General features: G+C 63.5%; 1 protein-coding gene across 4 annotated transcripts; it reads right to left on the bottom strand.

The window, feature by feature from the left end:
* Positions 1-25,925, bottom strand: CD276 (CD276 molecule). 4 transcript variants are annotated; one of them, XM_070053431.1, is made up of 11 exons: positions 25,794-25,925; positions 13,010-13,121; positions 12,773-12,861; positions 10,660-11,010; positions 10,148-10,462; positions 9,449-9,799; positions 8,951-9,247; positions 5,006-5,140; positions 3,791-3,832; positions 2,100-2,135; positions 1-1,131 (listed from the first exon to the last, which is right to left on the bottom strand). In XM_070053431.1, exons 3-11 carry the CDS (start codon positions 12,819-12,821, stop codon positions 1,118-1,120), a joined length of 1,590 nt encoding a protein of 529 aa, XP_069909532.1. In that variant the 5' UTR covers positions 12,822-12,861; positions 13,010-13,121; positions 25,794-25,925; the 3' UTR covers positions 1-1,117. The 4 variants fall into 4 exon arrangements, with proteins under 4 accessions (XP_069909532.1, XP_069909530.1, XP_069909534.1 ...); XM_070053429.1 differs by lacking the exon at positions 13,010-13,121 and having other exon boundaries at positions 12,773-12,865; XM_070053433.1 differs by lacking the exon at positions 10,660-11,010 and having other exon boundaries at positions 25,794-25,918.
* Positions 25,926-26,524: the final 599 nt, after the last annotated feature.

A 26,524-nucleotide genomic window follows, 5' to 3' on the forward strand; every position in this document is an offset into this window, starting at 1 on the left:
TTCTTACAAAGGCATTTATTTTTCCCCCAAATCCTCCCCCCTCCCCGGTTTACAAAAGCCCTGAGTCCCACACTTAAATAAGAAGCCCTCCCGCCTCCATTCGTGGGGTAGGGGCGCCATCGGCCTCAGCAGTTCTTGCTGCCAGGGCTCGGGGCTGGCCGAGACAGCGGGAGGCGGCTTCCCGGCCTGGAGTAGCACCGCGGGGACCCCTCTTGGCTCTGCCCCATCCCAGGCTGTGGCCAGCGAGGACAGGCCCCACGCTCGGCTGTGCGAGGTTGGCAGGGCCCTGGCTGCCGGCTCAGGCCGCGTCCCCCTACTCCTGCTTTCTGCTCCCATCCCAAGCTCCGGGGAAAGATTAGGGGACGAGATGGGGGTGAGGTATCCAGGCAGCTGGGGGCAGAGGCAGAGCTGTCCCCAGGAAACCACAGACCCCGCTTCCAAGTGGGGGGTGGGCAGCAGGGGTGGGGTGGGGTGGGGGACTGGTCTTCTCACCGGGGTCCCCAGTACCTAGCCCGGCGCCGACACCCCTGTCACCCCGTGAACAGTGACCGAATGGATGGCAAACAACAAAAGCTGCAGTCGGGGAGAAGCAGACCCCAGACCCAGTGTGACCAGCACAGGCTGCCCCGGGGCAGGGCAGGCAGCAGGGAGGGCACCGTGATGGTGACCACCAGGGGGCGCCCGCACGTGTTCCTGCACGTGGCCGTGGGTCCGCCCCCCTGCGTGCGGGGCCGGGGTCAGAGCGGGGCCGGCTAGGCTGCAGGCAGGAGGCAGCCCCTAGACCCTAGGAGATGCGGGGCCGCTGTGGCGGGTTGAGGAGGTGAGAAGCAAGGCAGGGGGTGAGTATGAGGAGGAAGGAGGCGGGGCCGGCTCAGAACGCCCTGTCTTTTGGATTAAAAATAAAAAAGGCAGCCAGGTGGTCAGAAATAAGGTGGTGTGGTCTGGGCCCTGTGTCCCTAAGAAGTAAGGCGCTGGGATTGTGTCGAGGAGCGGTAAGGCAGCAGGACGACGAGGGCACAGTGTCACTCACAGGAGGCACAGACCTGGCCCAGCAGGCCCGTGTCCCCGGGAGAGAGCCCGCCCGGGGCCGGGGGCAGCTGCTCCCGGGGCTCCGGGGTCAGGCGATTTCATCTGCACTCGCCGTGCCGAGAAGAGAAGGAGAGAGAAGCGTTAGCTGTCCAGCTGCCAGAAGTCCCGCTCCCTGCACACACTTCTGGGGGCCGCGTGGGCAGGACGGACCCCAGCAGTCCCACGGAAGCCCTGGGCTGACCGGGGCTCTCGCAGCCCAGACCTGGGTACCGGAGGCAGGCCACGGAGACTATACTCGCTGCACCCCTCCCCCTACACGCCTCCCTCTGCTGGGCCCCCTGCCCGGATGTCTCCCCTCCACTTCCCATCTGCCCTGCTGCCCTGCTCTTCAGGGGACGCCCTGCCCCTCCCTCTCCAGTTAGTTCTTGGGCTCTGCTGTCCCCATACAACTCGCGGCCGCTGGCCCTGTGGTCGTCCAGCGTGGCCAGGGGCTGGGGGCCAGGCTGCCTCACTGGGCAGCAGGGACGGGACGGCCACTGCTTTGCCCTCGGGGCACGGAGAATGCCACCTGCCCGCTTGGTTCTGAGCTGCAGGCTGGGGGTGTCTTCTCTCCCGCGTTTCCCAAAACAACTGCAGATGAGGTCACAACACAGAGCCCCGTGGCTGCTGGCACAGGCTAGCAGGCGCCAAGGACCAGGGACACGGCCACTCCCCCTGAAAGCTGCATCCATCCCCTGCACCCACTGGAGTTCAGGGTCCTGGGGCTCCCTCTGTCCCTTCCTGGCCCAGGCAGGGCGCTGGGGGCCCAGAGGCACAGCTTGGATCTGGAGCAGAAGCTGTGCCCACAAGGCCGAGCGCAGGCGAGGGCACCTGGCTGCAGGACTCGGGGTTTCAGGGTGCTGCCGGCCTCTGTGCTCTGCAGCAGCTGGGACCCGGGTTTCCCGCCTGCTGCCGGCTCACGGGGTCTCCTGGGAGGGAGCCTCAGGTCATGGGTGAAAGGTGATGACCCCCATCCCCACCCCAGGCTCCTCCACACAGGTGCACGCATCCCAGGCCCCACGTGGCTTTACCTTCTTTGCTTTCAGAGTGCTTCAGAGGCCGCAGGGCTGCCAAAGAGAAAAGCAAGGAGTCCCTGGTAAGGGAGGGGGTGGCGGGACAGAGGGAGGGGACATCACAGCGCCGGGAGAGGCCCTAGGCTGCTCCCCAAGGCCCCGTCCTGAGTCCCAGCTTCCCAGGGGTTTAGAGCGCCTCTCTCTGGGCCTCAGTGCGCTCTGTCCACTGATGGGGACAGTGGCTCAGTGAGGTGGAGATGAGGTCGTGCCCTGAGCCCACTCTACATACCTTGACAGGTGCACGTGCACACACCCTGAGCCCACTACGGGTCCCTCCAGATGCGCACGCGCCCTGAGCCGACTCTACGTACCTCGGCAGGTGCATGCGCCCTGAGCCTACGCCGCTCACCTCCAGACGCGCACGCGCCCTGAGCCCACTCTACGTACCTCGGCAGGTGCATGCGCCCTGAGCCCACTATGCTCGCCTCAGCACGCGCACGCACCCTGAGCCTACGCCGCGCGCCTGAGCAGGCGCATGCGCCCTGAGCCCACTCTACATACCTCGGCAGGTGCATGTGCCCTGAGCCCACTACACTCTCCTCGGCACGTGCACACGCACGCGCTGTGAGCTCGCCTCGGTGTGGGGAGGAGCTACAAGAGGCTGGCGCATTTGCAGGCCGGCCCAGGTGGGCTCAAGACCGACCAAACCTCCAGTCCCCCTCTTCCTCCTCCCTCCCTTCTGCCTCTGAGCAGCAAAAAATGAGGCCGGATCCCAAGGCTGTCTCCATGCCTGCCACCCAGCACCGACCACAGGCAGAGTATTAATTGGCATAATTTATAGCAGTCCCAGGTGTCAGTTGCCTGCCTGCCTTCTGCAGGGGTGGGAAGGGAACTGGTGTCAACCGGAACGTGCCTCTCCCAGCCTGGCTGTCTCTGGAAGGGACCCCCGTGCTGGGTCCCAGGTCTGCAGTGGCCCCTTCCCGTGACTTTACTGATGGTACATGCAGCCCAGAGCCGCCGAGTCTCTCGCGGGAACTGGGCTACCCCGGGCTGTTTGCTGACACATGCAGTTCCCGGCTTCCGAAGGCACGACTCAGGACTTTGCCACTTTAGATGGTGGGAAAGTGAGAGGCGGTGGCAGAAGCCATACTCCAGGATCGGGCACTGTGCCAAACAGGTGCTTTGTTGATGCGGTGTTCCCGGCTTGGGTCAGTGTGCCGGGTGCAACCATGAGGGAGCATCCCAGAGACAGGGCTCCATTCCAGGCTCCAGGTCTGGGACCCGGGTCTTTCTGCACAGTGTCTCCTTTAACTGAACCCAAGCAACCCGGGAACCTGTTATGACGCCCATTCTGCGGATGAGAAAACTGAGGCCAGAGGGGCCCAGCAACTTGGCTGAGGGCCGATCAGTGTCTATGAGCAGGAACTGAAACTCCCCTGTGTGCTGAGCCCCTGCACCCATCCCCGGCAGGCACAGGGCGGGGTCCGTCAGGGGGACTTGGCCCTGGCAGACAGGGGCAGGCCGGCAGGACAAAGGAAGCAGCGACTGGCAGGGACTCGGGGGCAGCACCTTGGGGCCTGACCTGAGCCAAGAGCTGACCCCCAGGCTTGGGCAGCCTCAGGGCCGGGACGCACCCCTGCCACACCTGGAGCAGAGCCAGTCCCTCCAGGCCCCGCAGGCCCTGGGCCGTGAGCTCCAAGCTCACTCACCGGTCTTGGAGCCATCTCCATCCCCGTCCTGGTCCTCTGCCCCTGGAAGGCAAGGACACAGCGTGAGCCCCTTCTCAGCCCGCCCTGCTCTTCCCGGGCTCCGAGGGTGGGGCCTGGGGTGAGAGTGTGCGGCCAGGGCAGAGCCCGGCCGCGCCTGCGGGAGGACGCGCCTGCGGGAGGACGCACACGCAGCCAGCCTGCAGCCCCCTACTCACTGCCCGTCCCATCACCGGCACCCTCCCTCCCACACCCGCCCTTCCGGCTCGCTCTCCAGCCCACCCAACTGCCCGCTGGCCAGGGTGTGGCTGGTGGCTCCTCTCGGTCCCCGACGACACGGGGTGCTCGTGCCCAGTTGGGTGGGATGGCTTCAAACGGTGGGCCTTTCAGAGGGGTGGGGCCGCAAGGGCTCCACGTGGAGGGGAGCCCTGCCCTGCCCGTGGTCTGGCTCAGCCACTCACCTCCTGCCATGAGAGGACCATGAGGCATGAAGCCGCTTCCGCAGGGGCCTGCGCACACACGCACACCTGCACACACACACCTGCACACGAACACACACCCGTACACGTATGCACACCCACACACCCACGCGCACACTTGCACAAGCGCACACCCCCACACCCGCACACATGCACACGCACACACACCCGTACACGTATGCACACCCACACACCCACGCGCACACCCCCACACCCGCACACCTGCACACACACACCTGTACACGTACACACACCCGTACACGTATGCACACCCACACACCCACGCGCACACTTGCACAAGCGCACACCCCCACACCCGCACACATGCACACGCACACACACCCGTACACGTATGCACACCCACACACCCACGCGCACACCCCCACACCCGCACACCTGCACACACACACCTGTACACGTACACACACCCGTACATGTATGCACACCCACACACCCACGCACACTTGTACAAGCACACCCCCCCACACCCACACACCCACGCGCACACTTGCACAAGCACACCCCCCCACCCGCACACATGCACACCACATACCCACTTGCACAAGCACACATGCACACGCACGCACACCTGCACACACCTGCACACACACCCGTACACGTATGCACACCCACACACCCACGCGCACACTTGCACAAGCACACATGCACACACACACACACTCTCGCACATGCACGCATACCTGCACACACCTGCACACCCACTGCCTCTCGCACTCACCGGCATTCTCCTCCTCGCAGCTCTGCTTGATCTTCCTCCAACACACAAAGGCCAGCGCCACCAGCAGTACCACGAGACAGACAGACAGCCCCACGGTCACCCACAGGGCCTCGGGGGGAAATGTCATGGCCTGCCCTGGGAGGGGTGAAGAGAAGACAGCCGTGAACTTCAGCCTCCACTCGCCCCACCCCCAGTACACCATTGGTCCCACCCCCAACTCCCCACTGGCTCCACCCCAGCAGAGCTCCACCCCTGGCACCCCACTGGCCCCACCCCCACGTGCCACTGGCCCCACCCTCAGGACACAACTGGCCCCTCCCCCAGCATATCACCAGCCCCACCCAAGTGTCCTCCCCCACCTTCCCATACTCCCCGCCCCCAATCCTCGGCCTCAGCCTGCCAGTCTTCCTGGGGGTGGCACAGGGCCCCTAGCACCTGCCCCCCACCTGCCCTTCTAATTTCACTACAGGAACCCCCGGCCCAGCCACGCAGAGCCTGAGCTCCACACAGGCTCCCTCCAGCCCCCGTGGCCGGCTGGCCATCCCCTCTCCCACGCTCTCCCCCCAGCCCGAGACTCCCCGACTCCTGCGGCCAGCAGCCGGGAAGCCACAGCCCGCGAGCCGCTCCCAGCTGCTAAACTGAAGCATCTCCGTGAGGAATAGCAGTAGCCGCGCAAGAGGAGGAGGAGGAGGAGGAGGAGAAGCAACAGAGGTGGCGCATCACCCGCTAAGCCTTTGCCCTAGCCCCGCAGGGAAGGGAGGGAGGATTGTGGGGAGCATGGGAAACACTGAGCCGCCTGCTCTCAGCTTGAGTCAACAGCAAGGGAGTGCAGGGGCCCAGGCGTGGGCCAGCGCCGGCTCTGTCCCCCTAACGCTCCTCCCAGAGTGCCCCGGGCAGCAGCACTGCCGTCCACCCCGGGCTGCAGAGGCCCTGGCACAGGTGCACATGGGGAGTGACGTGCTGGGCACCACGGGCAAAGCTGCTGCTCTGGGCTCTGGAGGGGCCCAGGACCCCCGCGAGCAGGGAAGAGGGTGGCCAGGAGGCTCGGCAGGTGCAGCCCACAAAAACCAGCCCAGGAAATCCAGGCAGGATTTTCCCGCAGGCAGCGCGGGAGGGACAGAGCTATAGAAACACTCCCTTGGGGGGGGGGGGAGGCTTCTCTCTCTGCGTGTGCCCACCCCCCCCCCCAGGCTGGTGTTCCTGTGCTGGGACTTGGACCAGACTTGCTGTCACTCTCCCAGGAGGAGAGGACAGAGCTGGGACTCCGACCCACATCTCCAGGCCACAGGTCCAGCGTCTGCCTCCTAAAGGGCCCCTCCCAGGAGACTCTGCCACCTCCATCGGAAGAGGGAGGGACCCGGTGGCTGGCCGCAACCTCTGCATCCCGCAGGTTTAACCAGGAGCAAAGCTGCCTGGAGCAAAATGCAGGCCAAGGGCTCCAAAGTAGGCCAGCCCTGCTGCAGCCAAGCCGGGAGGCTGGCTGGCGGGCAGCAGAGGAAGTAGGCCGAGAGGCCAGAGCTGGATTCTGATCCCGGCTCACGTGCTCACCGCAGGGTGCTGAGCCAGGTCCCCGGGCCCCCGAGGAGGAGCGCAGACAGGCCAAGAACACAACATGCAAGCGGCTGCATTTCTCATTTATCCAGCTTCCCAGCAGGTGCGCAGGGTGGGGGGTCGATGCGCAGCCTCAGGGGGGTGCCCTCTGCTCTCATGACCTCACCTGCGAGATGTGCTGGGCACCACTGGCCTCAAAGCAGCCACCTTAAATGTCAGCCACTAAAGTGCAAAAGAGGGGCCAGCGCTGTGGCACTGGGTCGAGTCCCGGCGGCCCCACTTCCTGTCCAGCTCCAGGCCAATGCGCCTGGGAAAGCAGCAGAGGGTGGCCCAAGTGCTTGGGCCCCTGCACCCCCGTGGGAGACCTGGATGGAGCTCCACGCTCCTGGTGAACCCGTAGATGGAAGATCTCTCCTTCCTACTAAGTCTGCCTTTCAAATAAACAAATACATCTTTATAAAAAAAAAAGTCTGAAATAAAGGATTCCCTCTGTGAACGCTCCTCCTACAATCACGTTTACACTTGGAAGGCCTTATGCACGGCTCGCTCATCGCCCACCTGCCCAGGTGGGGCCACTGCCACCACCCCCGCCGTGAAAGCCCCACGTTCCCCGGCCCACCTGCTGTCTGACACACCTTGCTTTTTCCTGCGCGCATGCCAGATCGCATGCTGCTCTCTGCAAGAAAAAGGACACCCAAGAGCCCAGGGCAGAGACGCCCCGCCCCCCCCCCAGACAGCACAAACCGAGGAGTCCGTGGGGGGGGGCAAGATGGGCTCAGTCTTGGGGGAGGATGGGCAGGGGAATCAGCCCCTCCAGGAGGGGGAGGAGGGAGGCTGAACGGCTAGCGGGCAAGCCTGGCAGAGCAGCGCTAAGCTCCTCAGACGCCAAGGTCACGTCAGGGCCAGGGCACTCGGAGGCAGAGGAGGTACTGTGCAGACACTGGGGGCCAGGTGGGCATGGCGGGTGACCTCATGGGAAGAGGACAGGGAGCTAGCCAGCCAGAACCTGCCTGCAAAGCTCAGATGGCCCAAAGGGGTGGGCTGGCCAGCCGGTCAGAGCACAAGGCCTGGGCCTCTGAGAGCCAAATGCAGATACAGACCCCCTGACTGTGGGCCAGAGCCTGCTTCACAGCCTCCCCCGACCCCTGCCCCCTGGCCCAGCCCCCGCCAGGCACAAGCGCTGCCCACCTGGGCTAGGACCTGGAAACCAGAACCGGATATAGCCAAAAGGGAGAAGCTACCGAGTGTCTGACCACAAGGGGGCAGCAGAGACAGCTCCCGGCCAACCCCACTGTCCCAGTACTAGTCCCCTAAGGAGCAGATGTTGACCCTGGAGGGGAGGCGACCTGGGGAGGCCCCGCTGCGTGTGTGTGTGTGTGTGTGTGTGTGTGTGTGTATGTGTGTGTGTGTCCAATCACAGGGTGCCAGCGAATTCAGCATCCTGGTGGGGTGTGTGTGTGCCTGGGTGTGTGTGTGCCTGGTGTATGTGTGTGTGTGTGTGTCGACCTGGGAAGGCCCAGCTGCCTGGGGTGGGTGTATGTGTGTGCGTGTGTGTGTCCCGGCTGCATGTGTGTGAGGGGGGGCCAGCTGTGTGTGCATGTACATGTGTGTGTGCCCAGAATCAGAGGGTACCAGTGAATTCAGCAGCCTGCTGGGGTGTGTGTGTTTGTGTGTGTGCCTGGGTGTGTCTGTGTGTGTGTGCCTGGTGTGTGTGTGTGCCTGGTGTGCATGTGTGTGCCCAGAACCAGAGGGTGCCCATGAATTCAGAAGCCTGGTGGTGTGTGTGTGTGCCTGGTGTGTGTGTGTGTGCCTGGTGTATCTGTGTGTGTGTCTGGGTGTGTCTGTATGTGTGTGCCTGGTGTGTGTGTGTGTGTGTGCCCAGAACCAGAGGGTGCCCGTGAATTCAGCAGCCTGCTGGGGTGTGTGTGTGTGTGCCTGGGTGTCTGTGTGTTTGTGTGTGTGTGCCTGGGTGTGTCTGTGTGTGCATGTCTAGTGTCGTGTGTGTGCCCAGAACCAGAGGGTGCCCACAAATTCAGAAGCCTGGTGGTGTGTGTGTGTGCCTGGTGTGTGTGTGCCTGGGTGTGTATGTGTGTGCCTGGTGTGCGTGTGTGTGTGTGCCCAGAACCAGAGGGTGCCTGTGCATTCAGCAGACTTCCCACCCGGAACCTCCTCCCCGTGGGAAGGCACGCCCTCACCCTGGCGCATGCCCCGCCTCCTCCAGGTGACAGGCTACGCACACCTGAATCACACTAAGGACGTCACGCTCCATGGTTTGATCCACTCACGAAAGCAAGAGCCTGAGACACTGGAGCGCTTCGGTCAGGGTCAGCCTCGCCCTCGCCCTCGCCCTCGCCCACCTTCGCGCCTGGCACCTGCCAGCCCCGCCGCGCTCACCTGTGACGGTGACCGAGCCGTGCGCGTCCTGCCGCAGCACCGGGTTGCGCACCAAGCAGCTGTAGGTGCCGTTGGCGCCCAGCACCACCCGCAGGACGCTGCGCACGTCGAACAGGCCCTGCTCGTTCGCCATCTGCGACGTGGTCACGTTGCCGGTCAAGGGCGCGCCCTGCCCGTCCTGCCACAGCACCTCCGCCTCCGGGTAGCCCCGGTAGCTGGAGCACGTGATGGTCACGGTGTCCCCGGGCCGCAGGTCCTTGTTGGGCTCCAAGGTCATGCTGGGCTTCGAGTAGGGGGCTGGAGGGCGGCAGAGGGCAGGGGTCAAGAGCAGGGGCCAGGCAGGTGCAGGCATCAAGGGCAGAGCAGGTGCAGGGGGGAAGGGGGCGTGCGGCTGTGAGCTCAGCGGCCGGCCAGCACTGGCGCTTGGGATCTGGGGCAGTCAGGGCACGGCGGGCTGGGGGCTGTGCGAGGGATGGGGCGCCCCCTCCCGGTGCTCACCCGCCACCTGCAGGCTGACCGCCGCGCTGCCGAAGTCCCGGATGCTCACGAAGCAGGTGAAGCTGCCCTCGTCGGCCACGCGCACCCGCAGCAGCCGCAGGGACGCGTTGCCCTGCGCCAGCAGCTCCGGGAAGAGCGCCGTGCGGTTGGCGTAGGCGCTGCCCGGGTCGCTGCCCTGGTCGCGGCCGTGCGCGAAGCTGTGCACCAGCTGCTTGGTGTCCGTCAGCTGCCAGATGAGGCTCAGCTGCGCCAGGCTGAAGCCGGGCTCGGGCGCGAAGGAGCAGCGCAGGGTGGCGTCGGTGCCCACCAGGGCCACCACGGGGTCTTCGGGGACCTGGACCTCCACGGCTCCTGGGCGGGGCGCCGAGGGGTGGGGTGGTGACTCCAGGGGCCGCTAGGCCACATCCTCCAGAGCCCACCCCACGACCCCCAGGCCCTGTCCCATCCCCTCTTGGTCTCCCCGCCACGGGGTCTCTAGTTACCCGGGTGGCCTGGGCCACCCCTCTTGCCCTCTGGGAAACCTGGGGTGCGTGCTGGATCCCTGCCCTCCACCCTCTGCGCACCCTGTCATCTTTCTCCTCGCCACCACGCCGTTAGTCATTCCCAGCATTTGAGACCAGGAAGGCAGTCCTGGATCCTCCAGCCTCTGCCGACTGAACCAGAGCCCCCCCCCCCCCCCGGGGTCATGTAAGCAGAAACCTGAGGGGCTTCTGTGGGGTGTGACGGTGACCGAGCCGTGCGCGTCCTGCCGCAGCACCGGGTTGCGCACCAAGCAGCTGTAGGTGCCGTTGGCGCCCAGCACCACCCGCAGGACGCTGCGCACATCAAACAGGCCCTGCTCGTTCGCCATCTGCGACGTGGTCACGTTGCCGGTCAAGGGCGCGCCCTGTCCGTCCTGCCACAGCACCTCCGCCTCCGGGTAGCCCCGGTAGCTGGAGCACGTGATGGTCACGGTGTCCCCGGGCCGCAGGTCCTTGTTGGGCTCCAAGGTCATGCTGGGCTTCGAGTAGGGGGCTGGAGGGCGGCAGAGGGCGGGGGTCAAGAGCAGGGGCCAGGCAGGTGCAGGCGTCAAGGGCAGAGCAGGTGCAGGGGGGAAGGGGGCGTGCAGCTGTGAGCTCAGCGGCCAACACCTGCGCTTGGGATCTGGGGCAGTCAGGGCACGGCGGGCTGGGGGCTGTGCGAGGGATGGGGCGCCCCCTCCCGGTGCTCACCCGCCACCTGCAGGCTGACCGCCGCGCTGCCGAAGTCCCGGATGCTCACGAAGCAGGTGAAGCTGCCCTCGTCGGCCACGCGCACCCGCAGCAGCCGCAGGGACGCGTTGCCCTGCGCCAGCAGCTCCGGGAAGAGCGCCGTGCGGTTGGCGTAGGCGCTGCCCGGGTCGCTGCCCTGGTCGCGGCCGTGCGCGAAGCTGTGCACCAGCTGCTTGGTGTCCGTCAGCTGCCAGATGAGGCTCAGCTGCGCCAGGCTGAAGCCGGGCTCGGGCGCGAAGGAGCAGCGCAGGGTGGCGTCGGTGCCCACCAGGGCCACCACGGGGTCTTCGGGGACCTGGACCTCCACGGCTCCTGGGGCGGGGCGCCGAGGGGTGGGGTGGTGACTCCAGGGTTGGGGGGAGAGGGGCTGAGGTCTCTTGGCTCCCCCCTTCCCTGTTTCTTGAGCACCTACTATGTGACCAGCTTAAGGGTTAGGACATGCAATGAGATTGAGACTAACGAGTCTAACGAGACGGATACACAAATCCCACTACCACGCAGTTAGGGTTTGAGAGGAGATGGCAGCTTTTCCAAAACCTGCCAGGTCCCCTGCGCCTGTGTGTTTCCCCTGAGCACACACTGCTTTTAGAAGCCGAGAAGGTAGAATTTCTGCGGCCAGATGTTAGAGTGGCTGTCCCTGCAGCAACGTCACACGTGCTGTCTCCTTTTTCCTAAATAAGCGCGGCTGGTGTTTATGCGACAAGGGATGCCTCCTTCCATCAGGCACTGCGCTTTAAAGGGATGGGGAGGAGCCGGGAGTTAAGGGGAAGGAGAAAGAGCCAGGCCAGTGTGAGAGCGGGGGTGGGGCATGGGAGGGTCTGGACGGCAGGGCGACCGGGTAAGGGTTTCCTGCATAAGTACTGGGAAGTCATGGGGCGCCTATGATTCTGAAACCCCCGCTGGAGCTCCTCTGCTGACGGTGGGCTGCCCAAGGGCGGGTGGGGGACCAGCTAGGGGGCTACGTCGGTGTCCCTGTTAGGAGGAGTGGCTTGGCTCGGGAGGGGAGCCAGCAGACAAGAGCCGGGGACTACTGGGCAGATTCAAGGCTGACTTAGGAGGGAAAACCAGCAGGGCCTGCTGGTGGGTTCCAGGTGAGGGGCAGGCAGGGCACGAGAGACCCCACCGGGGCCGGTTCCTCTGCTCCCCGCTAGCCCTCTCCCCTCCCCAGGCCGTCACAGCTGCCTCCACTCCAGCTCTTCTTCAGAGCCCTGGAGCTTCTGAGGCGGCCAGCGCTGTGCCTGGGTAGTGGCTCTGGGCACCTGCACGGCAGGCGCATTCTGAATCCAGGCAGATCAGCCTGTGCGGGTGGCGCACGGCGCCCAGGGGCGCTTTCTTGCGTTCAGAGAACGCCACATCGCGGCTAGTGCTTTCACTGTAAAACTGCACACGGGGAGGGGCCGCTGCAGCCGTCCCAGTGCCCGGAGACCCCCAAGGGTGCAGCTTCCCGGAGAAATCAGCAGCAAGCTTGGGGACGTATGGGCGCCACCTCCTCGTGGCCACAAGGTGGTGCCCCGCCTCCAGACACTCAGCTTGGTGAGCCCCGTGGGGGCAGGCGTCCGGCTTAGAGCAGAGATACAAATTGGGTTGCAGATACTGTTATTAGGATATTGTTATTAATGTAGCTGAGCTACGGGGCACCTACTCTGCAGCAGGCCCTCATTGTGGCCCCTGTGTGAGATGCTGGGGACAGGGAAAACGTGGAAGAATGCAGTCAGGGTGGGGGGAGGGAGGGTGGGGGGCTATTTTTGGCAAGGAGCCAGCAAAACCTGGCAGAGGAAGCGTCCCTTGAGCCAAGACCTGGGTGGACTGAGGGCTGCAGTCCTGCGGGTGTCTGAGGGGGGCGGAGTCTCAGGCAGAGGGGGCAGGATGTGCCAAGGTCCTGGGGAGGGGACACACAGTGCACAGGCACCTGCCTCCTCACTCACACACAGAGCTCACGTCCCATTGCACACACACACGGCAAAGCAGGCCCAGACCCCGCAGGAAGAAATGAGCATCCCAGCTGGACGGGGCCGGCTGGGCAGGCGCCCTCTCCCAAGCTCACCCTTCCCAGGGGTTCCCGCCTCCCCCTCACCTGCCAGGCAGAACCACAGCACTCCCAGGGCGGGGCCTGCACGCAGCATCTTCCCGGGAGGCGCTGACGCAGGCTCTCTGTGGCTGCCCCTGCCTGGAGGAGGAGGAAGCGAGGCTGGTCTCAGACGTCTGGCCCAGACCTCCCCACGCCTCAGCTCACCTCCCCGGGAGAGGCCAGCAGGGGGAGCCACCGGGAGGCAGGGGGAGGAGGAGGAGAGGCCAGCCCCAGGGCGAGGACCTGCCTTGCTCAGTGTGGCTCCAGGGGAGCAGGTGGGAGCTGGGCTGGAACAGACTCAGGGATGGCTCAGAGGTGTGAACTCTGTCTTGAAGGCAGGGAGCCAATGAGAGATCTTGGACAGGGGAACAGACGTGGTTAGAGCTGAGCTTTATCAAGAGCAATGTGACAGCTCCCGCAGGGTAAAGGCGAGGGGTGGACAGGCCGGACGGAGCAGGTCAGTGCACAGGACAGCACTGAGGATGTAGGGAGGAGGGGGCCGCAGGGTGACCGCGCTCCTGAGCCTGGGAAGCTGGGTGGGCACCTGCTGGGCCAGGGGCCAGGGAAGGGCTCCGTGGGGGGACCAGGAAGTTAGCGCAGGGTTTGTGCAGAGACTCCCAGGGCAGACTTCCAGGAGGCAGTGTGTGTGAGTATGGGACTGCAGCTTAATACATGTGCACTGTGGCCAGGAGCCACGGGAAACGGAAGTGGCCATGGAGAGCTGACCCCCAGTGCTGGAGACAGGACTCAGTGACAGGCAGTCTGTGGCCACAGGTCAGACCTGAGCTAGGGACCCTGGATTCCCCTGGGAGCCAGCCTGCTCCCAATCCGGCCACCCCAGGGGTGTCCAACCTAGGCAGGCTGCACACTCCCGTGCCCTGTAGCTCCTGCCCCGTGGCTTGTGCCACGTCCATCCTGCTCCAGCCCCAGGGGGTAGCCTGATGCCAGCCAACAGGACAAGCACCCAGGCCACTTCCTGCCCGGACCCTGGGACACAATCGCACCTGCCCCGGATGAGTGAGTTCATGAATGTCGCATTAAGTTCCAGGGTGGCACAGCTACAAGGAGCCCCGTCCTGCTAACCCTCCTGCCCTTCTGCGGAACAAGCCTCACCAGCAGCCATGAGCACCAGTTCCAATCATAGGCGCCCAGCCCCAGCCTCCCAGTCTCAGCCAGCACCCCCCCACACACACACACACACCACCCACGTGCACACAGGCAGCTGGGCGCAGAGAGGCCTCAGCCAAACCGGGTGTATCCTGGTCAGCCCTCCACAACACACACACACACACACACACACACACACCACATGCCAGCTGTCCCCGGCGGGGAAGCCCTGGGCAGCCACTTCCTTTCCAGACGCTTCCTGTCCCAGCCTGGCTGCCTGCTGAGTCAGCAGCTTCCGGCTCCATTCATCAAGGCACCCTCAGGGGCCACCACATCCTGCCCCAGAAGGGCCACCCTAGCCACAGGAAAACCCCTGCTGGGCCTGCCCCGCCTCCCGGGATTCCTCAGATAGGAGTCTGCTCAGCTCTCGCCCTCATTCACAAACCTCCCGTGGCTCCTTTCCTGTGACTGCCTTCTCCATATCCCACACGGACTGCCGCCCCCAGGGCTCACCTCTGAGGGTCACCTGGGAACACCTGCCACCCTCACACATACGGGGGAGCAGGGAGCTCCTCTCCTGATCAGACTATGGGGACCCTCCCCTAGGGCGGGCAGCCCTTCCTTTCCCAGTCTCTGGACCCAGGAGGGCCTGAGGCCACCGTGGAGAGGAGGCACGAGGGTTCCACGGCACTGGCACCAGCACCGGGAGTCTACCGTGCCAACAGCTGGGCCCCCCAGGCACGAGGACAGGAGGGAGAGACAGGGGACAGGCCTGGGAACAGGAAGCCAATGCCACCTCCCAGTAGGGACCTGCCTTGCAGTCAGCATGTGCAGCCCCTCCCAGTGAGTCAGCAGCTGGCCCTCCCTCCCCCTCCCCCTCCCCCTCCTCCTCCCTCTCCTCTATGCTCATCCCAACCAAAGGTGGGAAAGACCACAGAGCATCCTGGGCTTCTGCAGAGCAGCAGAAGTGAGGGGCCAGACCGCCCTTGGACTGCAGAGACAGGAAGTGCACGAGCCCCCAGCAGACAGGAGTGCAAGAGCCCCTGCAGGGACAGGAAGTGCATGAGCCCCCAGCAGATAGGAAGTGCATGAGCCCCCAGTGAGCCCCAGCAGACAGGAGTGCAAGAGCCCCTGTAGGGACAGGAAGTGCATGAGCCCCCAGCAGACAGGAAGTGCATGAGCCCCTGCAGAGACAGGAAGTGCATGAGCCCTAGCAGAGAAGGAAGTGCAAGAGCCCCTGCAGAGACAGGAAGTGCATGAGCCCCTGCAGAGACAGGAAGTGCATGAGCCCCTGCAGGGACAGGAAGTGCATGAGCCCCTGCAGAGACAGGAAGTGCATGAGCCCCAGCAGAGACAGGAAGTGCATGAGCCCCAGCAGACAGGAAGTGCATGAGCCCAGATGCAGACAGGAAGTGCATGAGCCCAGATGCAGACAGGAAGTGCATGAGCCCCAGCAGAGACAGGAAGTGCATGAGCCCCAGCAGACAGGAAGTGCATGAGCCCCCAGCAGACAGGAAGTGCATGAGCCCCCAGCAGAGACAGGAAGTGCATGAGCCCCCAGCAGACAGGAAGTGCACGAGCCCCCAGCAGACAGGAAGTGCATGAGCCCCAGCAGAGACAGGAAGTGCATGAGCCCCTGCAGAGACAGGAAGTGCATGAGCCCCCAGCAGACAGGAAGTGCACGAGCCCCTGCAGGGACAGGAAGTGCATGAGCCCCTGCAGGGACAGGAAGTGCATGAGCCCCCAGCAGACAGGAAGTGCATGAGCCCCAGCAGAGACAGGAAGTGCATGAGCCCCAGCAGAGACAGGAAGTGCATGAGCCCCTGCAGGGACAGGAAGTGCACGAGCCCCCAGCAGACAGGAAGTGCATGAGCCCCAGCAGAGACAGGAAGTGCATGAGCCCCAGCAGACAGGAAGTGCATGAGCCCCTGCAGAGACAGGAAGTGCACGAGCCCCCAGCAGACAGGAAGTGCATGAGCCCAGAAGCAGGGCCACAAGGAGGCCCCGAGATGACCCAAGCTGCATCCTCATGAAAACCAGACTGTGAATAAACACTAGGCAAGATGCCCTCAGCCTGCAGACGCTCAAGAGGGGCTTCTTCCCTGACCTCCGCCCAGACCGCCTACCCTCCCCCGCCTCCCAGTCCCTGTGCAGGGCTCCTGGGCAGTGCGTCCCGCAAAGAGGACAGGAAAGGCTAGAGGCACGCAGAACCCCGCAAAGACGTTAAGTACCCAGATCCAGCTGTGCCTGAAGCCAGCTGCACACCGACACTGCCCAGGCACTTGGGCCGAGCACTGCTTTCCTCTTAAGCCGTGAGAGTTGTTTCTGTTTCCTGCAACTGAAGAGGTCCTTGAAGAGAATTCAGTCACTCTCTGTCATTCATTTAACTATCCACCCAGTGCCTGGGAGGGTCCCAGCAGGCAGAGAGGGCCCAGCCACACGCAGGGCCTCGAGGCCAGCACACCTTAGCAGTCTGCTGTTGAGGGCACAGCGAGGGCTCCCGGGGGGCATCGCAGGGACAGGATAACCCCAGAGGTACATTCTGACGGTGCTGAGCAGCTTCCAGGGGACACGGGCTGGGGGAGGCAGCCCCACCCGGGCCTCGTGACACCTGTACTGGCACTGCGTGTCTGTCACCTCCTGGAAATGGTAGAAAGTGAGCCCCAAGTGTGGGTTCTCACCCCAGCTTGGACACCTTGCTATAAGGTCATTCCTACCTCTCTCTGAACTCGATGTTCTCACCTGTAAAATTAAGGCTTGGGCGTGGGTGTTCAGCCTCGTGGTTAGGACGCCCACACCCCACAGTGGAGCGCCTGGGTTTGATCTCCAGCGCCAGCTCCTGACTCCAGCGTCCCGCTCATTCCACCTTGGGAGGCAGCAGGTGATGGCTCCAGCACCTGGGTCCCCTGCACCCACACAGGAGGCCCTGACTCCACTCCCGCTCCCGCCGGAGCCCTGGCTAGTGCAGGCATCTGGGGGAGTGAGCTACCTTTTCCTTTCTTTGACTTGCAAATAAAAAAGAAAGTTATTTTTTAAAACAAGAAAGTGTGGCTGGATACTAGAGGCGCTTCACCCCTGCCTTATGCTTTCTTGGGCCCCATCGCGATGGCTCAGGCGGCTCGCTGCTAACCAAGAAGCTCGGAACGTGCAGCGGTGATGGAAAGAGAAGCCCCAGGACAAGTGTGGAGAAGTTCACGGTCAAGCACCAAGACAACAGGCCTCACTGGCCACCCCCTCCCAGGGTGGGCACCTTCCAGCCGCGAAGGCAGCCCACTCACAGGGGCGGAGCTCACTGGTAGGAAGCTCTCCCTTCCGCCGAGCCCAAATCTGTCACTCGACCCAGCCCACCTTGGCCGCCAGCCAGCCCCACTCGAGCCAGCCCCTCCCTCATCCACACCGTTCACCCCAACCACTGGTTAAGACGCTGCCTGGGACGCCCGCTTCCCATGTCCGAGGGCCTGGGTTCGAGTCCCATCTCTGCTTCCTGCTGATGCGCACCCTGGGAGGCAGCAGGTGTTGGCTCGAGTACTTGGGTCCCTGCCACCCACACGGGAGACCTGGACTGTGTTCCCAGGTCCCGGCTTCACTGCACCAGTGAACGAGAGCTCTCTCCCCCCCTTTCAGTTACATTAAAAATTCTTTTAAAAGGTTTTATTTGAAAGACAGTTATGGGGGGGGGGACACACACACACAGAGAGAGAAGAGAGAGAGAGAGAGAGATCCTCCATTCACTGGTCCACTCCCCAGATGGCTGGGGCTGGGCCAGGCGGAAGCCAGGAGCCAGGAGCTTCTTCCAGGTCTTCCACGTGATTGCAGGAGCCCAAGCCCTTGGGCCAGCAGCTGCCACTCCTCCCAGGCTATCAGAGGGAGCTGGATCACAAGACCGGCCCCTACATTTTTAAAAACATTTAAAATTATGCCAGATGACAAGAACCAAGGCCAGCGCTGCAAGCCTGCCGCACGCCGGCCTCTGCCTTCGCACACACAGACCGCCGTGGGCCTCTGGCCCCTCTGATGCAGGCGCTCTTACTGTCATTTCGGAGCAGCAGGCCTGGGCTGACCGGCAGACTTGCCCAGGGCTACGGCGCTGATGAGCCGCAAGCAGTGTGAGACACAGGGGCCGAGTCCCCCTTATCTGAAAGTCTCGGGAGCAGAAGGGCTTTCAGATCTGGGTTTTTCACGTGGAGTCTGCATAGACAGAGCACGGCGTCTCAGGGACGGGACCAAGTCTACACAGGAAATTCGTTTGTGCCTCATCTGCCCCTCGCACCCAGGGACCGAGGGTCACGCTATCCAGTGTTTTCTTTTCTTTTTTTTTAATTAATTAATTAATTTTTTTTTTGACAGGCAGAGTGGACAGTGAGAGAGAGAGAGAGAGAAAGGTCTTCCTTTGCCGTTGGTTCACCCTCCAATGGCCGCCGCAGCTGGCGCGCTGCAGCTGGTACATCACGCTGATCCGAAGGCAGGAGCCAGGTGCTTCTCCTGGTCTCCCATGGGGTGCAGGGCCCAAGCACCTGGGCCATCCTCCACTGCACTCCCTGGCCATAGCAGAGAGCTGGCCTGGAAGAGGGGCAACCGGGACAGAATCCGGCGCCCCGACCGGGACTAGAACCTGGTGTGCCGGCGCCACTGGTGGAGTAGCCTAGTGAGCCGCGGTGCCGGCTGCTATCCAGTGTTTTCAGCGTGCCTGTGTTCCCCTCCACCCGTCACGAGGTGGGCCGTGGGGTCGCCCACACGTGCCGTCATATCCGCGCTGAGCACGTCCTCCATGTTGGAGCAGTGCCGAGCTGGGATTTGGGGCCTGGGGGTACTCACCCTGTATCATGTTCTCATAATAAAACAGGAAAAGGGGTTGGGAAACTGATAGATAATTCAAATATTAAAATATAAAATGACCAGTTCTTTGCTACCAGCTTTTATTTTTATTTGATTTTTTTTTTTTGACAGGCAGAGTGGACAGTGAGAGACAGAGAGAAAGGTCTTCCTTTGCCGTTGGTTCACCCTCCAATGGCCGCTGCGGCCAGCACACCACGCTGATCCGATGGCAGGAGCCAGGTGCTTATCCTGGTCTCCCATGGGGTGCAGGGCCCAAAGACTTGGGCCATCCTCCACTGCACTTGCGGGCCACAGCAGAGAGCTGGCCTGGAAGAGGGGCAACCGGGACAGAATCCGGCACCCCGACTGGGACTAGAACCCGGTGTGCCGGCGCCGCAGGCAGAGGATTAGCCTAGTGAGCGCCGGCCTTGATTTGGTTTTAAAAGGCAAAGCAACACAGGAGAGAGAGAGAGAGAGAGAGAGAGAGAGAGAGAGAGAGAGAGAGACTGTCCATCTGCTGGTTCATTTCCCAAATGGCCACAAGGAAGCCAGGAGCCTGGCGCTCCACCTGGATGTCTCACATGGGCGGCAGGGGCCAAGCACTCGGGCCCCCTCCCGCTGCCTCCCCAGGTGCACGGGCAGGGAGCCGGATCGGAAGCAGAGCAGCTGGGACTCACTCGGAGACGATACGGGATGCCGGCGTCGCACATCAGCCCCGAGGTGGCCTTTGTGGCGGGCCCTCGCGACGGTCACGCCTTGTCTCCCTGGTCTGGCAGGCCGCCATCATCTCGCCTGGGTGACCACAAAAGGCTGTCTCTGGTCCTCTGGCCTCCCGCCCCTCTCTTGTCTCCCCCCCCCATTCAGTCCTCCAGGCTACACACAGCAGCCAGGGGGCTGCTACAGACACACACACTGCAGCACGTCACCCGCTTCAGTGGTGAGTGCCAGGGCTGCTCCTTTCACGGGGGAGAGCCCAGCTCCTCCACGGCCAGCAGAACCCTACCTGGTCTGGCCCCGCCCCCATCTCTCCCTCACCAAAGAGCTGCTCCCAGCTCCTAAAACCTGGGACTCTCCTTCCTGCCTCCCATGGTTTTATTTTGTTTGTTTGTTTGTTTTAAGACTTTATTTATTTATTTATTTGAGAGGTAAAATTACGAGGTGGGAGGGGTGAGGAGGTTCACTCCCCAAATGGCTACAATGGCTGGAGCAGAGCTAAGCCGACCTGAAGCCAGGAGTCAGGAGCTTCTTCCAGGTCTCCCAGGTGGGTGGCAAGGGCCAAGCACTTGGGCCATCTTCCCCAGGTTGTCAGCCGGGAGTTGGATCAGAAGAGCAGCCGGGACTCAAACCGGCACCCATGTGGGATGCTGGCACCGCAAGTGGAGGCTTAGCCTACTACGCCACAGGGCAGGCCCCTGTTTTGGTTTGTTTTTCCAAGGTTTTAATTTTTATTTATTTGAAAGGCACAGTGGCAGAAAGGGGTGGGGGGAGGCAGAGAGATGGATCGTCCACTTACTGGTTCACTCCCCAAATGGCCCACAATGGCTGGGCTGGGCCAGGCTGAAGCCTGGAGCCCGGAGCCCCACCCAGGTCTCCCACGTGGGTGGCAGGGACCTGAGCGATCACCCGCTGCCTACCGAGGCGCATTAGCAGGGAACTGGACCGGAAGCAGAGTCAGGCTGGGAACCGGTGCTCTGCTATGGGATGCCGGAGTTGGGGGCAGCCACTTAACCCCTGCACCACAGCATCCGCCCCTCCCAGGGGTCTGCAACACCGTCCTTCCTCCTGCTGGGCGGTGACGCCTCCTTTCTCTGAAAGTCGCCTTGGCAAAAAGGCCAGGGAGGAGGCCGGGCGCGGAAAGGGGGCCCTGCCATCCACAGCGCCCGTCTGTTTCCCTCCCGTCCTCCTGGAACCTCCCTGAGCGGGAGCCACGGCTTTATTCAATGACCACACCCTCAGTTCCAGCAAAGCCTTGGCACATACGGGTGCTCAGTGCATTGGTCAATACATACATGACTGAGTGAGTGCATGTGTGTCTAGAGAGATGGATGGGTGTGCACGAGGGCTTCAAAGAATGCTGGGGGGTCAGCGCTGTGGCTCAGCAGGTAAAGCCACTGCCCACAGTGCCAGTATCCCATGTGGGCACTGGTTCAAGTCCTGGCTGCTCCACTTCCAATCCAGCTCCCGGCTGTGGCCTAGGAAAGCAGTAGAAGATGGCCCAACTCCTTGGGCCTCTACGCCCACGTAGGAGACCAGAAGAGGCACCTGGCTCCTGGCTTCGGATCAGCCCAGCTCCAGCCATTGCAGCCATTTGTGGAGTGAACCAGCTGATGGAAGACCTCTCTCTCTCTGCCTCTCTCTAACTCTGCCTTTCGAATAAATATTTCTTTTTCTAAAAAAAGTTTTGTTCATGATATGGGACTCTCCTTCCTGCCTCCCATGGTTTTATGTTGTTTGTTTTTGTTTTTTTAAGACTTTATTTATTTATTTGATGCATGGATTTTAATTTTTTTGCACCAAAAAAAAATGAGGATTAAGGTCTACTTCCATTTTCTGCTTGATCTATTCCACTTCAGGCAATGAGCATGAGATTCTTCAACTCACAGGGCAAGGAAGGCAGCAGCATCCAAGCCTGGTGTGGACCTGAGAGCCGCTCAGTGACCGCCCTGGGCCTCAGCCCCCTCGGCTGCCGCCCTGGACTGTGCCCAAGGCCACATGCTGGCGCCATCACAGAAGGGGGCCTGGTGTTTCAGACAACTCGGGTCAGAGAGGTGGGTTCAAATACAGGTCACGTGACTAGGGGCACTCTAGTGTTCTCATCTGTGAATCGGGGCTTGGAAACCCTCCCCTGTGAGTGTAGAGATCGGAACTGGCCGGCGCCGCGGCTCACTAGGCTAATCCTCCACCTTGTGGCGCCGGCACACCGGGTTCTAGTCCCGGTTGGGGCGCCGGATTCTGTCCCGGTTGCCCCTCTTCCAGGCCAGCTCTCTGCTGTGGCCTGGGAGTGCAGTGGAGGATGGCCCAGGTGCTTGGGCCCTGCACCCCATGGGAGACCAGGAGAAGCACCTGGCTCCTGCCATCGGATCAGCGTGGTGCGCTGGCCGCGGCGGCCATTGGAGGGTGAACCAACGGCAAAGGAAGACCTTTCTCTCTGTCTCTCTCTCTCACTGTCCACTCTGCCTGTCAAAAACAAAAAGAGAGAGAGAGAGAGAGAGAGAGAGCGATCGCAACTGACCCCGTTAACGCCAGGCGCCATCCAGTGGGCAGGTGCGGGGAGGGGGGGGCGCAGGTTCCGCACAGCGCTCTGGGAAGAGCCTCCTCTTTCCTGGTTTTCTGAGTCAGCCCTGGCGTGCGTGTCCAAGGCCATCCACTGGGCTGCGCCCCAGCCCCGTGACCCCACCCGAGGGAGGTGACGCGTCCTCCCTCTCCGAGTGAGGCAGGACAGCGGCTGCCATCATGGCCGCCCCACACGCGGCCAGGCCCAGGCCTCCCTGGCGTCCCCGCCTGCCTCCCGTGCAGCTGCATCAGGACCGGGAGAGCGCACAGGCCAGTGGCCGCCCCCTCTCCAGACGGCACGCGGGGCTCAGGCCCAAGGCGCCCTGATGCCTGTGCCGGCCCGCCCTGTGCACTCCTCAGGCTGCAGCTGCCCCAGAATGAGCCTGCGTCTCCCAGGGCCCCGGGCAGCGTGAGCCCATCCTGGCACCAGAGGCCCACGGGAAGCTGAGCTATCCACGCATGCAGACCACTGAGCTCAGAGGACTCCAGCCGAGAGGGTGGCAGCAAGGGGACGGACACAGGAAGTTGCGGTCCAAGGCAGATGTTGCCAGGCACGTGGCCCTCACCCCAACGTGGGCTCAGTCCTGTGAGGCCCCACCCGCACCCCTGCCCAGGGCCTGTCCAGGCTCCACTTGAAAGAGGCCCAATTCCTGCACTGCCCCCCAGGGCTCTCCCACGGACGCTGGCTCAGGAGGGCGGCAGGTGCAAGGGGTCCCCTGGGCGTGAGGGCCTCTTGGCGTTCACCTGGCCCCGTGCCCCTGACACAGACAGGAATCAGAGCCTGGACAGGAGCCAGCATGTGGTCACCGGTCAGCAGCAGAGGTGATGGCCAGCCAGCCAGCTGGGTGTCCCCGTTAGAGGGAGCCTCAGGCCACCCACCTGCCCAGGATACAGCGAGGGTTCAGGAGCAGGCAGCCCTGGGTTCGAATTCTGACCCCAAGGCCTGAGCCAAGTGTACATGGCTTAACCCATGAGAGACTGGATTCCATATCTGTGAGACTAAGGTGTGGCTCATGGGCCCAGGGATGCGGTGAGAATAAGACAATGGAGAGACGGAGAGAGAGAGAGAGAGAGAGAGAGAGAGAGCGAGCGAGCTGGTGCTGCCCCCACCCCGCTGTCCCAGCCAACACATCCTGTGTGGGGGCCGGCGTCCAGGCCCCAGGGCCTTTGCTCCTTCCCTGTCTGCCGGGAGCGCCCATGCAGCTCCACAGCCCAGCCACAACGCGACCCCATCTCTAGGCCCCTCCCTGCTCTCTCCCCCCAGAAGTGCCACAGGCTCCAGCCACTACTATGCCACCCCCCAATTCAGAGCCCCCCGAAACACACACTGCAACATCTCCCCAGTTCCTGGGCACCTGGGATGACTTGGGGAGCCCTGCCTCCCATAGACAGCGTCTCACTGCTCCTCACGCCACTACCTGGGGGTGGGGGTCTCGCTCCAACACTCTCCGGAAGCCCACTCACATCAGGGGAGACCTGGGCAACAGGCAGGCAGCTGGGAGCCCCGGCCAGCGTCCTGGCTGGTGCAGGCAGGGCCCCGGAGGCCCCCTGTGGGCGGAGGCAGGAGTCTCAGGCAGTACCGTCATCAGGGTTGCCCAGCTCCCCAAGGGGCACATTCGGTGAACCTTTCTCCTCCACACCATGAAACCGTGGCAGTCCCCAGCATGGCACAATGGGCCAGCTCCCCTGGGCCTCAGTTTCCCCGTCTGGGCCATGGCGCTACCGGGCAGGACGGCCTGGACAATTCGGTGAGATGAGATCTGGGACGCATCCCCCAGAGTCCCGTCTGTGGGGATGTGCCGAGCTGGGGCGGTGGAACAGTGTGGCACCCGGCCACACAGGACCAGCGGGCATTTCCCGAGACCATGTGGGCCCTGGCTGTGCCCTCCCCACCACGCCTGCCCCTGGGGTGTGGGAAAGGACGCAGGGAGGAGCTCGTGGGCGGTGACATCATCCTGCCTGCCCTTCTGCCTCCCCCCTGGGCCCATGACTCAGATCCATCATGGCAGAGGCTGCTGGCCAGCCTGGGGTCACTTTGTGCACACAGCCCAAACCCCGCCTGTCTAACCAAGGGCCACGCAGCAAGGGCCGAGGCACCTGGGCTGTCTTTTGCTTGTGTGGTTTTTTTTTTTTTTTTAAGATTTATTTATTTACTTCAAAGTCAGAGTTACAGAAAGAGAGAGAGAGAGAGAGAGAGAGAGAGAGCAAGAGAAACCTTCCATCTGCTGGTTCGCACCCCAGGTGGCCACAGGGCTGGGCCAGGCTGAAGCCAGGAGCCAGGAGTTTTATCCGGCTCTCCCATGTAGGCAGCAGGGACCCAAGCACTAGGACCATCTTCTGTTGCTTTTCCTGGGCCATTAGCAGGAAGCTGGATTGGAAGTGGAGCAGCTGGGACACAAATTGGTACCCACATGGGAGGCCGGCGCTGCAGGTGGCGGCTTTACCCACTACCCACCACGCCACAGCGCCAGCCCCCACTGCACTTTCTAGAAGACTCCGTGGCTGCCCTATGACCATCCCGGCACTGCCCAGCTCTGTTAGAAACCCACTCCAGAGAAGGACAAAGGTCAAGGTCAAGGAACCACACAGAAAGTTTTCCTGGTCAAGTTCACCAGGAAAAAAGGGCACAGACCCCCCAGAGGCGGCTCTGAACCCACAACTTTTACCCTCTGAGCTCCCTGTAACTTTCAAGCACCAGTCTGGCTGCCATGTACTCAGAGGGAGAGGACCCCGGCCAGGGCCCAACACTGGGTGCTCCCACCCCAGCAGGGTCTCACGCTGAGGCTAGGGAGGGCTGAAGCCTCCAGGGCACCACACGGCTTCCTGCAGGTAGTGAGGTGCCTCCAGGGGGCCCATGGAGAGCTCCAAGAACCAGTCAGGGCCACCGAGGCAGGGGCTCTGTCTCCCCAGAAGCCCCCCGAGCACGGGGAGGGGGCCACCCCTTAGTGCAGACACTGCTGCGGGCAGGACTGACCCCAAGTTCCCAAAGACAGCGTCAGCACTCCTGTAATTAACCCTCAGGAGCTCAGGAAGTCCAGGCTCCAACCGCCACACACGTGCGTGCAAGACCCCGGGCCCTCGATTCAGCCTGGTGTACAAGGACCCACACCGGATCTGAGGGTGAACCCTTACACACACACACACACACACACACACACGCAGTATTCTCCCTCGGTGACAGATGCCCGGGTCTGACTCATCCATCACGCATTTCTCATTAGGGCAGGTTTGGCTTAGCAGTAAATCCCGTTTCTGCCCTGTTCACCGCTCCCAAACCCAGCCACTGCCACACTTGCGGGCCTGGGGCACCCCTGCGCCCGCGCCTCTGGCCGCCCCCTCCCCCTCCCGCGCCCCATACTCCCCCCACCCCGGCTCCACCCTCAACGCCGGCACCGACTCACCCCTGCACCCGGGCCAGCTGTTCCTCCCTGTCCCCTCCCAGAACCGGTTCCTCGGCCGCCTGCCGCCCGGGGAAGTCCCCAGTGCCCACACCTTCGTCTTTCAGGGTCAAGCAAAGAGGACCCTCTCCTCCCCGCAGACCCCTCCCCGACATCCAGTGGCTCCCCTTCCCTCCCAGGGCTTCCCGAAGCTTCCAGGCCCGCGCTCCACTGCCAGGGCCTCCGCGGGCGCGCGCAGCTGCCCCGGGAGCCAGGCGGGCCCGGCCCCAGCCTCGCCCCCGGCGAGGAGAGGCCAGGCTGGTGCGCGGTGGCCTCCGGCGCCCTGGGGCTGAGGGTCCGCCGATCTCCCGGGGAAGGCGCCGCCACGCGCCCGCTGCAGACAAAGGCCGCCCGCCCGCGCCCCGCGCGCTCGCCCGCGCCACGCAAGCACTCACCGCGCGCGCCGCCGGGACCGGCCCGCGCTGCCCGCCCGAGGCCCGGCCGAGAGGGGGCCGCGGCACCCGCGAGCCCGAGGGGCGGGGCGCGCCGGAGGAAGCCGAGGGCCCGGAAAGGCGGCCCCGGCTGCGCCCCAGACGCCGGATTGGCCCCGCGGCGGCCGGGGCCGGCCCCTCACCCAAGTCGGGACCGGAGCCCGGGAGGCAGCGCTGCTCTGCTCTTCCGAGGCCCGAAGCGCCTCGGCTGCGGGAAGGGACAGGTGGTCGGTCCCTGACCGCGGCCGCACGCCAGGCTGCTGAGGGCGGGGCCGAGCCCGAGCCCGCCCGCCCTGCGCCCCAGGCCCGCGCCGCGGCGCGCAAAGGGTTAACTCCACCGCGAGGCGCTCCCTATAAATAACGGGGGCGTGGGCGTCCGAGCCGACCGCAGGGCCGTCTCCGCCGGGTTGGTCTTCCTTCCACCCACGGCCGCCGGCCAGCCCTGGCCCCCAGCCCGGGCTCCGTCCCCTGGCCTTTGCCCGGTCCTCAGAAGGACCCAGCTCCAGCCTGGCAGGAGTCTGCCTGCGTGCATCTGTGCACCTGCACCTGGGTGAGTGCCCCTGGACCCAGACGACAGCGGCTCAAGGGCAAGGAGGCTTCCTTGTGCCTTTGGGAGCCCCGCAGCAGCCCCACCGGGTAGATAAGATTATTCCCATTTTACAGGTGCAGAGAGATGGAGGCGCTCCAGCCTTGTG

The sequence above is a fragment of the Oryctolagus cuniculus genome, chromosome 12 (genome assembly GCF_964237555.1).
Source record: "Oryctolagus cuniculus chromosome 12, mOryCun1.1, whole genome shotgun sequence".
Classification (NCBI taxonomy): Eukaryota; Metazoa; Chordata; class Mammalia; order Lagomorpha; family Leporidae; genus Oryctolagus; species Oryctolagus cuniculus.

What these genes read in the sequence shown, in the direction of transcription:
- CD276 (XM_070053429.1), bottom strand. Translation starts at nt 12,821, where the DNA reads ATGCTGCGTGCAGGCCCCGCCCTGGGAGTGCTGTGGTTCTGCCTGGCA. An exon ending in GCTGTGGTTCTGCCTGGCAG is followed by an intron (nt 11,011 to 12,772) that starts GTGAGGGGGAGG and finishes GCCCCGCCCCAG; the next exon opens with GAGCCGTGGAGGTCCAGGTC. An exon ending in CTGCGAGGAGGAGAATGCCG is followed by an intron (nt 3,833 to 5,005) that starts GTGAGTGCGAGA and finishes CTTGCCTTCCAG; the next exon opens with GGGCAGAGGACCAGGACGGG.